This window comes from Mirounga leonina, unplaced genomic scaffold (genome assembly GCF_011800145.1).
Source record: "Mirounga leonina isolate KUSES-001 unplaced genomic scaffold, KU_Mleo_1.0 Mir_484, whole genome shotgun sequence".
NCBI classification, from domain to species: domain Eukaryota; kingdom Metazoa; phylum Chordata; class Mammalia; order Carnivora; family Phocidae; genus Mirounga; species Mirounga leonina.
The window spans coordinates 1,895-18,801 of NW_023270775.1; the positions used below are offsets into that span (position 1 = coordinate 1,895).

Here is a 16,907-nt window from a genome sequence, read left to right on the forward strand (position 1 = left end):
GAATGCCACCATCACCACCGAATTCCAGGCACGGGGCATGTGGGTGGAAAGTATATTTTAGGCCAGTGACTCATGCTAAGTTGCTTCCTCCAGTCCCTAAATGGGACTATTCAATGTCAAGCTATCTCAGGCTCAGGCTGACAAAAGCAGAGGGATAGGGAACCTAGTGTCGCTGTAAGCTGTAGGTCAGGATACATGAATATATACGCTGCTTGTATAACTTGACCAAGTTCACAAAGACAAATATATCAGTCTCTGTTCTTTATGCTCCAAGTGAAAGAAATCCAACTAAAGTATGCTTGAACCAAAAATGGCATACAGTGGAGCAGCTCATATACCCGGGAAGCCTAAGTGCTTAAAGCTGGCTGCATCTAGGGCTCAAACAGCGTCATCCTTTCCCCATCTGTTCCTCAACTGCGCTTTCCTCTGGCTTCAGGCTCTGAAGGATGCAAGCCCCAAGGCTGCAAAGATGGTCATTAGTAATTCCAGCTCTACACCGATGTAGAGGAAAACCCATCCTCAAAATGCCTCTGGTTGGTCTGCTTGCATGCTACCTCTGGGAATAGGAGATTTCTGATTGGCCAGCCGTGGTCACGTGCACACGCGAGGTCAGGCCTTAAACCAGTACTTAAGTTCGGTTAAAGCACAGGGACTGAGTTGAAAGTTAAGAGGGAGGTTGTCTTACCGCAAAATAAGGAGGCGAGGTGGCAAATGGAGGATGAGAGACTGAAGCTAGATTGAACAAACCCTTAAGCCTAAACTTGGAACAGGCTTTCACACATTCATAGATGCTGTTGTGGTTAAGTAAAACACAAACTCACTTAGGAGCAGGAGTGCCTTCATGATAATTTGGGGGCCTTGTGTATTTTTTTTCCCAATTCGTAGCTACTAAACGCATAATTACTATCATGAGCAGGTCCCCAGACCATTCTGTTCTTTAATATTCGATAGGGATTCTTAACTGCGATGAGCTCCAGCAGAGAGAGAGAGTCAAGAAAGCAGGAAGAGAAGGGAGCCAGGAAAAGGCCAACCCAGGAAGCAGTGAGGGAAGGTTCCAGGGTGGCAGCTGTGGGACAGGTGGAGGAGGTAGCTGGAGGGCACGGGAAGGCTAAGTACCAGCCAGAGCACTGGAGGGGACCAGAGGAGTGCTAATGGCAAGTAGCACAGAAGGAGGAGAAGAACGGAAACGTTCTGGGGGTAAGGGACGGAAACGATCATAATCAGAGTACATGAGGAAGCTCGGCAGTGAACAATATTTACACAGTCACAATTCTGTAAACACTATCAGTTATCTTGAAAGAGTGACATAACTAAACCCAAGAATGGACTGGGTTGTTAAAGAACTAACTCCTTGTCTGTGGTATTAGGAAGTCGGTAGACAGTGTCTAAAATGGATAAATCAAGAGCTAGAAGCGCAAGATAGGTGCAGATAAGCACCAGAAGATTCAGCTAGAAGTAACCAGCCCCGGTGAGCTGGCTCAGGAGGGTGGGGATGGGGGTGGGGGGGCGGCAAGAAAATGCTGTGGGTCATTAGGTTTCCTCACCATTTCATTTCATACTATTTAAACTGTAAACTATGTGTATAACAACATTTGGGGGTTTTTAAAAATGCATTATTTTGTCAAATCTTTCTTTTTGTCCAGCTTTATTGAGGTATAATTGAGAAATCAATAATTAAAAACCCTTTAAATCCATTTTTAAAAAGAGAGTGGGGAGGGCGCCTGGGTGGCTCAGTTGGTTAAGCGACTGTCTTGGGCTCAGGTCATGATCCTGGAGTCCCTGGATCGAGTCCCGCATCGGGCTCCCTGCTCGGTATGGAGTCTGCTTCTCCCTCTGACCCTCCTCCCTCTCATGCTCTCTGTCTCAAATAAATAAATAAATAAATAATAAAAAAGTAAAAAAGGAGTGGGGAGAAGCAGCGTTCCTATAACAGAACCCAGGAGAACATTAGCTATTCCAGTTTTGAGAGAAAGGGCTGCATTAGTACTAGTTTGATGATTTTAGTCAGCTGCCAAGTAGGGATACATCTGGGGTTGAAACAAGAAAGGCTCTCAAAAAAAGAAAAGAAAAGAAAAAAGAAAGGCCCTCACTCCAGTGCTCAGAGAGAAGTTAAAAACAGAGATCTGACTGGATTGGGAAGGGAGAATTATATAATAATTCTCTATATTATTATTCTCTATATTATATTCTCTATATTATATTCTCTATATTATATTATTCTCTATATTATATACTATAATAATATAGCCAGTCATCTTTTCTTTTTAAGATTGTATTCATCCAGGGGCGCCTAAGGATTCCTGGCTCCAAACCCCACTTGCTCCACCACCGAACTATGCCAGCCCTCCAACTAGAATTAGAGCTGGGTGAGAGTCCTCCCTCTACCATTTCTTAGTTGTGTGGCCAAGTTACTCAACTTCTCTTTTAAGCCTCCTTTCTTATTTGTGCTTTGGAGATAACAATGGCAACCTACCTTCCCAGTGGTTGATAAGGACAAATCACAATCCATTGGCGGTGAGGGCTGGGCACAGGAGAGGTGGTCAAGCCGAAATTCTTGGACCCCATCCCAGAGTGACTCTCCAGGGTAGGGTTCAGGAATCTACACGTTGGACCTGTCCCCAGGGAATTCAGACACCCTCAGTTCTCCTACCTGACTTTTTGCATAACTCTGCATAGTGCTTGAAATCTAAGCTGACAGACCAGTGGCCTGTAAGGGGCCTTTGGGAATGTTTCACCCCTTCCTGCACTGGCCTCCAACTGTGTCCATGCATCCTCCCTTTCCCCCTCACCCAATCTGTCTTTATCACCCCTCCTATCCGAACCCCCTCCCCTTCCTCTGTTCTTACCTCCTAGCTTCCTCTCCACCTCTCGCTGCACCCTCCCCTGAGCTCAGCCTGCATTCCTACTCACCAGCCATTTCTCTTCAGTCTCTTCACCTGCAATGTTCTTTCCTCTATCCACCTGGAAGGCTCAGATACAAGTTGCCTCCTCCAGGATAACCTTCAAGCCCTCTTCTCTGGCACCATGGCACTTTGCATGTGCCTTTATTACTGTTCAAATGACATGGTAGTGTGCGATTTTTTTCTGCCTGGAGACTACCTGGTGGACTCACGGCCCATGAATGGTGGAAGTGTACACCAGAGCAAGATGAAGAGAGGAAGACAAGCCCATAGACTTTGCAGAGGGGCCAAGAGGCATGGGAAGTAAGAGAAGATCATGAGATGGGGGCTCCTGAAAAGGCAGACAAGAGATTACTATGTGGGGGTTCCCACGGTTTTTGCAGACAGCGGCTGTGCAAAAATTCATTGGAAGAACTGAGGACTGTTGCTTGCTCCATTTAGGGGAGGGCATGCTTGTATCAAGACACTGATGCTCTTGCTGTGCTAATGATAACGAGAAACACTATCCTTTTGCCTAGGAAACGGGATTTCCCTAGTAAATCCCTTACTTTCCACCTTGTTTAACACCAAGAGAATACTTTGCCTCTATGTCTTTATTTCTAACTTCCTCCTCAATGATTAACCATACTGAATGCATTCAGGCTCATCTAGTCTAAAACCAGGAAGAGGTGGTTCTCACTCCTGGAGAGAGAATTACTGAAGGGGCAGCCCCCACGCGCTCAAGTGCCACATCTCCAACAGCTGGTGTTATAAATGGAAACAGGCACTGGGACCTGGACCTTCCCAGAAAGGCCAGTGAAGCCCCTGACCCAGATCAGTGGAGCTTGCTTCCAAGAACTGTCCTGTTTCTAGGCCAGCCCTGTAGATACTCCTTAAGTTCCCCTGGACCTGCAGGTAGCAATACCTCTCCACCCCAGCACTCACCCCACACTCAGGCCCTAAGCTCCCATTTGACCAAAGTCTTCAGGTGTGAAATATCGGAAGCAAAGACATCCCCCCCAAAACACACTTTTGACCTTTTGTTCTCAGTTCATCTGAAAGAGAAATAGCAACTCTACCAAGGAAAGCAAACAAACAACTACCTGGCTGGATGAGAATAACCGGGCCCTTGATCTTCGCGCCTCCGGGCTGATGGGCAGGTTACTCGAGAAAGCCCAAGGGACCTAAAGGCGCTCCCCTGGTATAAGGTGTGGTCAAAACACGTATGCTTCTTCCCCAGAGCCGCAAGGCGGGAAGCACCACCTGCGCTGATGCCCTCAGGGAGGCAAAAACAGGGTAGGCTATTGGTCCGATTTTACAAGTGGGAGCCTTCCCCGCAGGAGGCCAAGAGACAGTCCCAATGTTACACAGGCGGTGCTGTGGCCCGGCGAGGTCTTGAACCCAAAAGCCAGCATCTAGTCTGACACAGACACTGCTAGAGGCGGACAGGAGGACACGTTCCGCCCGACGCTGGTGGCCTCGCCTAGTGACCTCACCTGTTCGCGCGCCCCTGGGGGGGGTGGGGCGTGCGGAAGCGCTGGCCCCGCCCCACGGCTCCTCCAGCCCTGCGATTGGCTTCGGGGGCCGGGGGCGGGGCCGGGCGCTGAACGACGTGATGGCGTCAGGCGCCGCGAGCGCCGTTTCCTGTTGTCAGTGGGGGAGAGGCCGCCGCTTCGGGTCGGAGGTTGAGAGGCTGCAGCGGCCACGAGCGCCCCTCACCCCGTCCCCGCTCCCTCTGGTGAGTTAGGGGTCGGGGGCGAGGAGGGCGAGAAGGGGCGGCGGGGCCGAGACGCGAACGGGCGCTGGGCCACCAGCCCTGTCCATGCTCCCAAACCCCTGGTTGCCTTGACACTGTCCTGCTTTAGAGCCCTTTCCCTTCCCCGCCTAAGCCCCGCACCCCACCCCACTCGGACCCGAGCCTTCAGCCCGCGCAGCCACTGCTGACCCGTCCCCTCCATCTTCTCCCGCCCGGGACCCGAGCCAAGCCCCTACCCCCCCACCCCCTCACCACTGGTGCTGCGTAAATGCAGCCACACTTTCGACCCCACGGTAGCCCAGTTCCATCCCCCAGCGCAGCCACATCCCGCGGCGTCCCTCTAACGCATCTCCTCCTCACCCCTCAACCCCTTTGGCAACTCCAGTGTCCCACGCCAGCCTCCTCTGATCCCCACCATTCTGGCTTTCCCCTATTCTGGCTCACCTTTCTTATCCCAGCCCCCCAGCCCCCAAGATCTGCTCAGCCGTAACACCCCACCTCCACCCAGCCTCATTTAATACCTACCACCAAAGCAGACGCTCTGTTGAGCTCACGCCCTCTTCTTACTAACTCTGATCTCAGCCCTATCCTAAGTCTTATTACATGTATCTTCTTGTCCTCACAGACTCAACCCCTAACTTCCGAGCCCACCACATAATTTCTTATCACCTCCAGCCGTCCCGAGGACACTTCATCCCTAAGTCTTTGCGAAACTGCCCCCAACTCTTGCTGCCCCACTTCCTACCACCCCTCCCCAGTCTTATTAAAATGAGGTCTCCATGTCCCCATTTCTTCACCCCAACTCGGCACCCATTCTTCCCTTGACGTGGTCCCCATTTGATCTGAGAACTTAGTGCAGCCCCCTGCCAACCCCACCTGCTTCCCCTCAACAGCCAAGTCAAGGTGCTTCCTCAGAGCCAGGCACTTGCTGAGCAGCTCGATGGGTACAGGGCCTCAGATGGTAAATAGGTGTGGAGGAGTAGAGCTCCACCTCCTGTGGTTCAAGGGTTTTTCCTGGATGTCTGGTTCCCCTGTACCTGTTGTCCCCCGTTTCTAGCATTCATATTACATTACTTGTGCTGTCTGCTGGAATGGTAGGTATCATCCAAATAAATACCTGGAAGGTGAGGGATGGCTACTCATTGAGCCTGGGACAGTGGAAACTTATCACTTCCTTTTGGATGGTAATCTGTAGAAACTCAGAGGGTCCTACCATGTGGGGTTGGCTGTGGTCACAGAGCCATGTCCAAAAGTGTTGTCCTGGCACTTAGAAAGGACCCTCACCCAGTGCTTCCCCCAGCCAGAGCTGATTGCAGATTAGTCCCAATACCGAACACAGGGAAACACAGTACCAGAGGTGATGTTACATGTTGTGAAGAGTATAGGTGAGTGGTCCTGGGGAGGCTGAGGCCTAGGTGGATTCAGAGGCTGTTGAATTGCTTCCTCTTTTTGCAGGTACTGGATCATTGAGTTTTGACCATTTTGATGACCCATGAACTCAGAGAGCCAAGTTACCTCAGAGTAGCTAGACCTTCTTGAGGCATCCAGGCCCCATTGTTAATATTTATAATCTCCTGGGCTTTTTGGGTGCACATCCCCTCTTAGTTCTGGTGACCAGGCTCCAAAGGGTTGGCCATTTCACAGCAATTGTAAAGGGCCCCAAAGAGGACCCCTTGTCTTTGCTTGCCATTTATAGTCTCACTTCTTTGAAAATTGAATGCTCTTCTACCTTCAATATCCCCCTACCCACCCCCCCAACTAAGGTGTGATCTATCTAAAGGGTTTTCAGCCAGTTGGCAGCTTGGTGTAATGGAAGGAATTCCACAGTGGCCCTACCACTGAAAAGTTGTAAACCTCAACTTCTCCCTGAGCCTTTTTATTTTACTCACCTGTTCATTCAGCAAGTATATTTTGAGCACCACTGTGTGCCATGCAGTGTTCTAGGCACTAGAAATGCAATGGTGAATGAGTTGGGCAAAGTTTCTGCTTTCATTCCTTCAGAGTTTGGTCCTTGCTGGAATCCTAAGGGATGTGGGACAAGAATATGGGGGAGAGGGTGCCTGGGTGGCTCAGTCCTTAAGCGTCTGCCTTCAGCTCAGGTCATGATCCCAGGGTCCTGGGTTCGAGCCCCACATCGGGCTCCCTGCTCAGCGGGAAGCCTGCTTCTCCCTCTCCCGCTCCCCCTGCTTGTGCTCCCTCTCTCGCTGTCTTTCTGTCAAATAAATAAAAAAATACATATATATAAAAAAAAGAATATGGGGGAGATGCAGGGCGCCTGGGTAGCTCAGTCAGCTGAGTGTCAGACTCTTGGTTTCAGCTCAGGACATGATCTCATGGATTGTGAGATCGAGCCCCGCCTTGGGCTCCATGCTGGCCATGGAGCCTGCTTAAGATTCTCTCTCTCTCCCCCTGCCCCTCCTCCCACTCATATGCGTTCTCTCTCTCTCAAAAATAAATAAATCTTAAAAAAAAAAAAAAAAAAAAAAGAATGTGGGGGAGATGGGTGTTGTTGGGTAGGAGGAGGGAGGGATACCCAATGTTCATAGACTTCACATTTCTGGCCTCACCCACTAGCCTTTAGACTGAGAATCACAAGCTAGAAGTTTCTTGCCCTCCAGCTGGGATTCAGTTGCTTCAAAGGCCTAGTTGCTTTCACCCCCATACACACACACACACCCATCCCACCCCTCACGGGACCCTTGTCCAGAACTCCAACTTTCTTCAGGTGGAAGGAGGTGCTGTTTACTCACTCAGCACTCACATGTCTGAAGGATCAGCTGCCTTTCTGAATCAGAAGATAACTTTGTCATTTGTTTCCAACTGAAAACCCTGACTCATCACCTGGTACAGCAGCTGGAGGGCTTAAACACCGGCCTGTTGTTCTGCATAGCCAGGTGCAGGATCGGATTCAGGCTGTGGAGACTGAGGCTGTCAGGGATGGCGCGGAAGTCTCCAAGAAGCGGAGGTTGCTGTTGACTGATGAATGGAGTGTTTCGAAAGCGGTGAAGCCAGGTCATCCGTTTCTTCTTTTAATGTAAGTCTCATCTGGGCCTTTCTCCTCTTTTCATTCTTCCTTAGTCTCTGGAGGAAGTGAAATTGGAAGTATATAGAAGGGCATATAATAAAGAAAATCAACCAGAATGTTTCCTTCCTGTGTGTAGGAACATTTAAGAAAGGATAGGAAAGAATCTGTGCTCCGGGGGTACTTTGGGAGTATCTACAGGGCTGGCCTGGGAACAGGACAGTTCTTGGAAGCAAGCTCCACTGATCTGGGCCAGGGGCTCCACTGGCCTTTCTGGGAAGATCGGGGTCCCAGTGCCTGTTTCCATTTATAAAACCAGCTGTTGGAGATGGGGCACCTGAGTGTGTGGGCCTGCCCCTTTGTTATGCTACAGATCTGATGGGCAAGATTGTTTCTTGTTGGTTTTAGGCCTTCTTTAATAAAATGGAGCTTCGGAGTGCCCCTGAACAGTCTCTTAGTAATAAGTTTGCCTGCAGCTCTTTGAACCAAGGAGCTGAGACAGTTTGATCTGGTGAAAGGCACAGGACTTGGAATGAGGAAACCAAAGAATTCTGTCCTTTACCTGAGACCTGTTTCGACTGAGCCTCAGTTTTCTCCTCTATGAAATGGGAGATAATCATCCTCCTTTCACAGGATTGTTTTAAGAATTAAATGAGATTAGAGAATGAGATCCTGTGCCAGGGTGAATCAATACTGAGGGACAGAAGTAGACTTAGGATGGGTTGGAGTTTCCTAAAGGCAGACGCCACTCACCTTTTCTGCTCAACTGCACTTGTGATGTTTGAAACTCTCTATTTGCTCTCGTCAGCCTGGGTGTCCCGAAGAGACACCCGTCTTTGGTTTGGTTCTTGGTGTCAGTGAAGACTGTTCTGAGGATAGGAAGTGAAGCCAGTCCCATAGGACGGTAGATTGGGGGTCTGGGCCCCCCAGGAGCCCTGCTGACCTAGCAGTCAGGAGACCCAGACCCCAGAGATCTCATAGACTGTCACGTTCCTGCCTCTGATCTGGTTTCTTGCCTCCCTGAGGTGTTAGGGAACAGACAAGCCTCGGTAGGGTGCTCTGGCTTCTTGCAAAGAAAGATGTGCCCTTAACTTTGGCCTGACCCCAGAGTCTCATCCTATTTTGTGAATCGTCAAGTGGCTCTTCTGGATTTGCCTGCGCTGTTGTCATTTTGTGGCTTTTCTGACTCTTCACTTTGTTTTAGACCACAGTTGTCTCCTATCTGCCCCTGCTCTGATCTCTCAGTGTCCGTTGACTTTGTTTTTTTAGCAGACCCTGACTTGGCCAGAGCACCCACTCACTGATAAGCCTCCCTCCCTCCCTCCGTGAATACTCTATTATTTTTGGTTAATTAATTAATGAGGCCTTAATGGACCTACTATTCAAACTGTTGAGGTCCAAGTCATAAGGCTGCCTGAGGGAAGGGCAGTTTTGGAGCTTGAGGCTCTGTTGGGAAGGACAGGACTGAAGGGAGGCCTCAGGCCTCTGGAATTGCTGAAAGGGATTGGATGCCAGGGTCTTGGAGCCAGAGAACCTGGACTTGACCTGCAGGGCTGTAAAGGGGAACCTCGAAGGAACCTCGCCTCCAGGATCAGGCACAATTTTAGGAGGGACTCTGACTGCAGCCTTTTCCAGTCATCCTGGTGGCCAGAGCATGGAGCTGGTCTGCAGAGGAGGGTCCTGAGAACTCCCGGCGGGTAGGAGCCAGGAACATGGTGAGGGAGACGCAGTCAGACAGACAGGGGCTGTGGCCAGGGGCCGGCGCGCTCTTCCTGCCAGTCTGTCATGGGCTGACCAGAGCTGGTGCTGCAGGGGCCGTTCCCCACACACACCTACCTCCCTCTGCATGCCCTTCCTTAGGAAGGTTGGCTCTGGGTCCTGTTTATTCTTGGCCAGCTCCAGGGGCCAGGGCTTGAGTCAGAGCATCTAACATCACTTAGGGCCACCCTGCTGTTCTCCATGCTCTGCTGTTCTCTGTAAATCTTTCCCAGCAGACTGACCTTGATGTTCCTTGCACCCCCTCACCTGGGCCCCCAGCTGGAGAGCCCTCCTCCCAGACCCCCCCACTCCCTCCCTACCCATCCCTTAGCCCTAGCTCACATTCGCCTCTTCCAGAAGGGTTGACATCGTCCTAGAGGGAGGTGGTGGAGTCTGCCACTATCAGCCCTGCAATCGTGGGAAGGTCCTTGACCTGGGTCAGCTTCTATTTCTTATCTGTTAGATCAGGATAATAAAACAGCCCTCCTAGGGTGACTAGGAGGAATGCAAGAAGCAATATATGTAAAGAGTACAAAATCCATTTAGCATGCCTTGGCTTTAGTAACGTCTTTGGACAATGACCTGTTTTTTGGTGTCTCCTCCTGCTCAGGCTATGTGGTCACTAGAAACCTGTTTAGATGGGAAGGTGCCTGCCCCATGCTGTCCATCCAGGTGGCTGGGGTGGGGCCAGGCCAGCCAGCAGCCCCCCCCACTCCTCAGGCTCAGGTTGAAGCCCTCCCACCTCAGCCACCCCCCCAGGAGGAAGCCAGTGCCCTGAGGGAGTCACTTCAGCTACTTGTGCGTGCACATTCATGCCCTGGCAATCTTTGCCTATAGGTTTGGATGGCCACAAACACTAGGGCTGTAGGTGCCATTTCTCCTTAGGACCTTCAGGCCCTGTGCTAGGCATTTTCCACATTCATATCTCCATCTGAGAGGTATGATAAGGTGCCCCAGCATGCGTAGCTGGTTAGTGGCAAATCGAGAGTCAGACCCGTTTCCCTTTAGACGCGTCCCTGTGCTGCTCCAGCTTAGACCCTCGCGCCTGAAGGGGAGCAGATGTGTGGCCCGAGAGCCCTCCCTTTGGAAGCTGTTGCAGTTATCCCTGTCACTGCTGAGCTGGCAGACACCAGACTGGGACAGGAGTCAGAGGGGATAGTTGCAGGGCCCAGGCCCCGAATGTGAATTGTGAACCCCTGCTTCCTGGTCCATCATGGCCCTTGGCACCTTCAGCGGCAGCATCCCCCTTGCACCCTTAGCTCCATGTCTAAATCAGCCTTGCGCACCCTGCTTTTTGTGCCCGCACTGGGTGTGGAATCCGGAGCCCTTTCCAAGCACTGCTTGGGCTGGACCCACCCATGGCGCACAGGACTCCTCACCTCCTGAGATCCAAGCCCTCAGATTTGCTTTCCTTCCTCGCTTCCTTCCTTAAAATCCACTCTTAGCTTTTACTTTTGTATTCAAACGCCCTTCCATTGCAGTTTGAGGAAGATGGGCCGACCTGCTGCCTGCGGGGGGGGGGGGGGGGGGGGGGGGGGGGGGGGGGGAGAGAATTGGCTGGGGGCGCTGAGCTGGAACTTGCTCATCTGGCCACCGTCTGTCTCTGCAGGTGTCATGTGATTCTCCGAGGGTGCTGCTTTGTGAGTGGAAATGCTCTCAGTGGTGGAGAATGGACTGGACCCCTGGGCTGCCATCCCGGTAGGCAGCAAGGGAGGCTCAAGGGTGGGGAAGGGTGCACAGGACAGCCATTTCATTGATTTTTCTTGCTTTGAAATGAACGAGGACTGTCCGGAAAGTGAGGCCTCGGGTTGAGAAAAAGTTATAGCAGAGCAGGCTCTAAGGAGATCCTGCCCTTTCCAGAACATCTTATCGGTGATTAATGGGAATTTATAGAAAATGATGGTGATTTAATATAGGCTACCTGAGGACCAAGGATTTCTCCAAAGGAGGCATGCATATGACCCATAAGTACATGAAGAGATGCCTAACATCATCAGACATTAGGCAAATGCATTCAAAACCACGAGAGGCTTCTTCACACCTCTGGGATGGCTAGAATCAGAATGACATCAGAGTAAGTGGTGGCCTTGTAGAGAAATTCGAACCCTCGTGTATTGCTGGTGGGAATGTCAAATGGTGCAGCTGTCGTGGAAAACAGTTTGGCAGTTCCTCAAAAAGTTAAACTCAGAGTTACACATGACCCAGCAGTTCCACCCCTAGGTATATACCCAGGAGAACTGAAAACACATGTGCATGAATGTTCATAGCAGCATTATAGCCAAAAAGTAGGAACAACCCAAATGTCTAGTAATGGGTGAATGGGTAAATAAAATGTGGGGTGTCCACACAGTGGAATATTATGGGGCAGTAAAAAGGAAGTCCCGATACACGGCGACAGCATAGACAGACCTTGGGAATAGGCCCAGTGCAAGAAGCCAGACACAGAAGGCTGCACCCTGTATGCCTCCATGTCTACACAATGTCGAGAACTGGTAAATCCATCAAGGCGGAAAGTAGATGAGCGGTTGCCAGGGATTGGGGGAGAGGCGAATAGGGAGTGACTGCTTATGGGCACGATGTTTCTTTCTGAGGCAATGAACATGTTCTGAAATGAGGTAGTGGTTATAGTTTCACAATTCTGTGAATATACCCAAAACCATTGGACTGTATACTTTAAATGAGTGAATTTTATGCTATGTAAATTAGGTCTCATTAAAGCTGTTATAAAAAAAAAAAAAACATTAGACTTAAGAGAACATTAACATGAACTGTTTGGGCTAAAATAAAAATAAAACAGTAAAATATTTATCCATAATCCTATCAGCTAACAATTCAAACCAGTTTTTCTGCATTTCCTTCTAGTCTTTTTCCAAACACTTAGGTAATTTTGACACGCTTCTAGTATGACGGAACTGTCCTTACATTTCCAAAGGACTCTATGTGTATGTATTTTATAATTTACTTACAGAACCAACATTAACTGAGTACGTATATGTGCCAGGCACCATGCCAAGTGTCGAGGACCCAAGGATGAATAAAAGACCAGTCCTGCCCTCGGGGTAATCCCCGCAGTGCTATAGTTCAGGAAGTACGCTTTCTGTTTAACAGATGAGGGCATTAAGATCAGCAAGGTTAAGTGAAATGTCTTCGGTGACCCAGCTGGTGGCCGACAGAGCTAACACTAACCTGGGCCTCTGACTGCCCAGTGTAGGATCTTTCTCAGTGTAGACCTTGCTCCTGTTTTCTTGTTCTAAAGCAGCACTTGTTGCCTCTTGGTGGGATCGTAGTCCCATGAATAAGGTAGACCGCTTCCCCGCTGTCCTAGGTGGGTTCCCCGAGCCCCCAAAGCTGTAACTGTGATGGAGCCGGTATTTAAACACAAGATTTATATGGCTATCAATTCACTGAAGTTCAGTTTCTTTTGTTGCTGCTGTTGCTTTCGTTTGAGGTTCAGCTTAAAAAACAAAACAAAACAAAAATATACAAATGTCTTTGCAAAAAAAAAAAAATATCAGTTCCCCTGGGTGGTGTAAGTATGTGATTTTCCTTTTCTTCTCTAGGCTTTGTCTTTGTTTTCTGTAATTCGCTTGTGTGAGTTTTGCTAGATAGACACACACATGGGTGCACGCGTGTGGTTGCTTGTGTACGTGGCAATGAGCAGGTACGTTGCAGGATCTCCTAAAGGCTGTGTTATGTCTGGCGCTGACTAGGTCATCAAGAAGAAGCCAGTGGGATCCGTGAAGGCATTGCAGAAGCAGTACGTGTCCTCGGACATGGTGGTCACTAGTGAAGACGGAGATGCCAACGCCATGTGCAGTGCCCTGGAGGCTGTCTTTATCCACGGCCTGCACGCCAAGCACATCCGCGCCGAGGCCGGAGGGAAAAGGCAGAAAAGCGCCCACCAGAAGCCTCTTCCTCAGCCTGTCTTCTGGCCCCTCCTGAAAGCCGTCACCCACAAGTGAGATCAGCTGGGGAGGTTTTGTTGTGGGGAGGAGCTTCAGAGTGGGGGACACGGGGCTCTGCCTCGCCAGCTGTACGGGAAAGCACCAGAGACACTCTGTTCTAGAACAGAGATGGGTGAGGTAGGGCTTCTTGTTAGACCAAGCCTCAAGAGCCCCTCAGCCCTCAGGCAATGGCTGGGGGCTGCTGCACGCGCCCGGCTGGTCGCTGGTAGCCGGGCCACCGTTACCACACCGTGGCAAACTGAGGTGGTCGCACCCGAGAGTGTGCGGCCTGCAAAGCCGAAGAGCTTTGCTATGTGGCCTTTTACAAAAGAAGTTGGCCGACCCTGCCTTAGAATGGTTGAACATCTGTGTTGCTAAATATTATACTCGTAACCAGGGATGGCATTCTTCAAAAAAAGTGGAGTCCAGATCATCTGACTATTCAGCCTGGGATGGTTGTCTCCGGGGCCCTACCGCTGACCGCCTGGGCTGTGGAGCAAGCAGCTGGCCCTGGGCCTCGAAGGGCCACGTGATGCCACCTTCGGCCTGAGGTGCCTGGCCGGTCTCGGTCTTCCTGCTGCCGGCCGCTGCCCCGTCTCAGGCTCTTACCCCACTCCTGGGTGACAGTGGCTTTCTCATGGTCCTCCTTAGCTCATTCTCTCTCTTGAGCCCAGCCAGCGGGGCAGCCCTGACGGAGCTGAAGCTAACCAGAGCTCGCTAACGGAGCCCCGCGGAGCTTGGTCTGCACTCCCACGGGCGAGACGTGCGCAGGGCACCATGGTAGTCAGAAGAGGGGCATTTGCATCAGATCAAGGATTCAGGAACTCAGTTTGGTACGTGTGGGATATGATCTTATCCAGAGCGGCCCACCAAGACGCCTGCATAAGTGTGCTCAAGTCAGTTTGCTGTGTAAAAACCCGCAGGCTCTCAAATGCTAGCCTGGAGTCTGATTCACTAGGCGGGGGCCCCAGAATCTGCATCCTGACCAAGTTCCCAGGTGATTCTGATGCATAGCCAGGCGTGGGGACCACTGCCCCGCTTTGCCTTACCAGTTGCATCCTCAAGACCCTGCATTACCTGACTTTGCAACCCAGTCACCCACTCCTCCTCCCCAGCTTCTAATCGGAATGTGCTCGCCACTCCTGTTACAGAGCTGTTGCTTTCCTACCCTTGGTGCCTTTTTTCTGTCAGTCCTTTGTGCCTAGAAGGTTCTCCTTCCGTTTTTGCCTCTTGAGACCCCTTGCGGCCCAACCCAGATACTGCCTTTTCTATGGCATTTTTCTTACTGTGACCCGGAAATGATTGCCCACTCCCACCCCAGCTCTGCTGACAACAGGGTTCACCTCAGTGTGCCTGTGAAAGGTGGTTACCTGGATTGAGGGCAGGACCATGTCTTTACCCTGTATCTTCACAGCTCCAAAGACTTGCACGTAGGGGCTCATCAGATGTGTGCTGGATGAGCACATGATGTCAGGGGTCCCCCAGGTAGTTGTAATGAAAATGGTGGTTATCCTTTATGACAGCAACCTCAAAAAGTTGGGGGTTATAGCTTAATATTTCTAAATTTCCCATAGAGCACTATTATCCAAGATTTTTTCAAGCCTGTATATATGGGCAGTCGTTATTATGGGCTTTTGCTACCCAGTGGATAAAACGAGACCTTCGGTGATTGGAAGCCATTTCTTGACACAAGCCTGTCCTCCCCACCCCAGGCACATCATCTCGGAATTGGAGCACCTGATCTTTGTGAGCACGGACGTGGGCCGCTGCCGGGCCTGGCTGAGGCTGGCCCTCAACGACGGCCTGATGGAGTGCTACCTGAAGCTGCTCCTCCAGGAGCCGGCCCACCTGTGCGAGTATTATCAGCCCACAGCCCTGCTTCGAGATGCTGAGGAGGGGGAGTTCCTCCTCAGCTTCCTGCAGGGACTAACATCCTTATCCTTCGAGCTCTCCTACAAGTCCGCCATCTTAAACGAGTGGACGCTTACCCCACTGGCTCTCTCTGGGCTTTGCCCGCTCTCTGAGCTTGACCCCCTCACTACCTCCGGGACAGAACTACCGCGGAAAGAGTCTCTGGATTCAAGTTCCCATTCCTCAGGCTCGGAGGACATTGAAGTCCAGCACTCAGGCCCCAAGATCCGACGGAACAGGAAGCTCACGGCCTCCTCCCTCAGCCTGGACACGGCCAGTTCGTCCCAGCTGTCTTGCAGCCTAAGCTCTGATAGCTGCCTACTCCAAGAGAATGGCGGCAAGAGTCCAGACCATTCTGAGGATCCCGTGTCCTACGACTCAGACCTGGGGACAGCAAATGCTGAGGATTCAGACCCGTCTCTGCAAGAGTGAGTGCTCCTCCCCCACTCTTCCCCCACTCTCTTCCTGCCTGCCTCCTTCTCTTCCTCTTTCGAGTCTCCCTTCCTATAGCATGTGATTGCCTGTCATTGAGCACTGACCTCTCTAAGGGCATAAAGAGAGACAAAGGGGACGTCGGCTGTCTTCCTCAGGGACTGGAGGCCACATGGGGCTGTGAGGAGGATGGATTTAGGTAGGGCTCAGAGCTGGATCAGGCTCCATCCAGTGCTGCCCCTGGGTGAACTTCAGCAAGTTACCTCATTTCTCTGAGGCACATTGTAAAATATTATTGCCTCTAGAGGGAAGGAAACTAACAGTTCAGGGTGATATTTACAATTCCAAACAATGCAATGAAGCATAATGGATAAGGGTGCTCCTCTGTGACCTCCCAGAAGGCCTCGGAAGGACACAGACCCTGAACAGTGACTGGAGGATATGGCAGACAAAAGGGGCCAACAGGTGGGTGGAGGAAGAGTCCATGGAACAAAGAACTTGACTGGAGGAGGGAGCCTGGACAGAGCCTTCTCTTTAAAAAAATTTTTTAAATTTGAATATAGTTGAGACACAATGTTATACTAGGCTCAGGTGTACAACATAGTGATTCACCATGTCTGGGTTATGCCATGCTCACCACAAGCAGAGTCTTCTTTATCCAGGCTTTTTAACAGTAATTTTTGAATAGATGATCTCTTTTTATGGTTAGAAAAAGGCTAAAATGCATACGGTGAAAAGCCTTTCACACCTCTGTCACCACAGTTATTAATTCCTTAGATTTTCTTCTGATGTTTCTAAATGCATCTAACAAATATGAATATACAGATTTTTTAAATGTTTTTTATTTCTTGTCCCTGCCCCCTTTCCCACAAAAGATATTATAAATACACTGTTTGACATCTTGTTTTGGAAGAGATCATATCAGAGTTTTTGTTTTGGAGTGTCCTATCAGAGCTTCTTTATTATTATTTTTTTAATTGCCTGTTTTTCCATCGCTGGTTAGTTTATTTAACCAGCCCTGTATCTAATGGGCATTGGAGTTCACATTTTTAGAAATAACTTTGTGTATGTGGTCTTTTAAGTCTATGCAAGTAACTCTGTTCAGTCAATTCCCAGAAACAGAATTGCTGAGCCAAAGGATACATTAATGTGTGGTTTTCACAGATACTGCCTGGTTACCCTCTGTCAGGGATGGGCCTTTGTCC

The 16,907-nt window shown here is 50.3% G+C and overlaps 1 protein-coding gene across 10 annotated transcripts; it reads left to right on the plus strand.

Moving 5' to 3' along the window:
* The first annotated feature begins 2,262 nt into the window (after positions 1-2,262).
* On the plus strand, positions 2,263-16,401 carry LOC117999872 (pleckstrin homology domain-containing family M member 1-like). 10 transcript variants are annotated; one of them, XM_034989275.1, is made up of 5 exons: positions 2,263-2,366; positions 3,930-4,175; positions 7,526-7,669; positions 13,126-13,373; positions 15,072-16,401. In XM_034989275.1, exons 3-5 carry the CDS (start codon positions 7,619-7,621, stop codon positions 15,700-15,702), a joined length of 930 nt encoding a protein of 309 aa, XP_034845166.1. In that variant the 5' UTR covers positions 2,263-2,366; positions 3,930-4,175; positions 7,526-7,618; the 3' UTR covers positions 15,703-16,401. The 10 variants fall into 10 exon arrangements, with proteins under 10 accessions (XP_034845166.1, XP_034845167.1, XP_034845169.1 ...); XM_034989279.1 differs by lacking the exons at positions 2,263-2,366; positions 3,930-4,175 and adding exons at positions 4,493-4,617; positions 11,025-11,113 and having other exon boundaries at positions 7,486-7,669; XM_034989276.1 differs by lacking the exon at positions 3,930-4,175.
* Positions 16,402-16,907: the final 506 nt, after the last annotated feature.

Excerpts from the sequence above, each read along its gene's own strand:
- LOC117999872 (XM_034989275.1), top strand. The coding sequence starts at position 7,619 with ATGGAGTGTTTCGAAAGCGGTGAAGCCAGGTCATCCGTTTCTTCTTTT. Across the intron at positions 7,670-13,125 it reads CATCCGTTTCTTCTTTTAAT|GTCATCAAGAAGAAGCCAGT; the intron begins GTAAGTCTCATC and ends GGCGCTGACTAG. Across the intron at positions 13,374-15,071 it reads CTGAAAGCCGTCACCCACAA|GCACATCATCTCGGAATTGG; the intron begins GTGAGATCAGCT and ends TCCCCACCCCAG.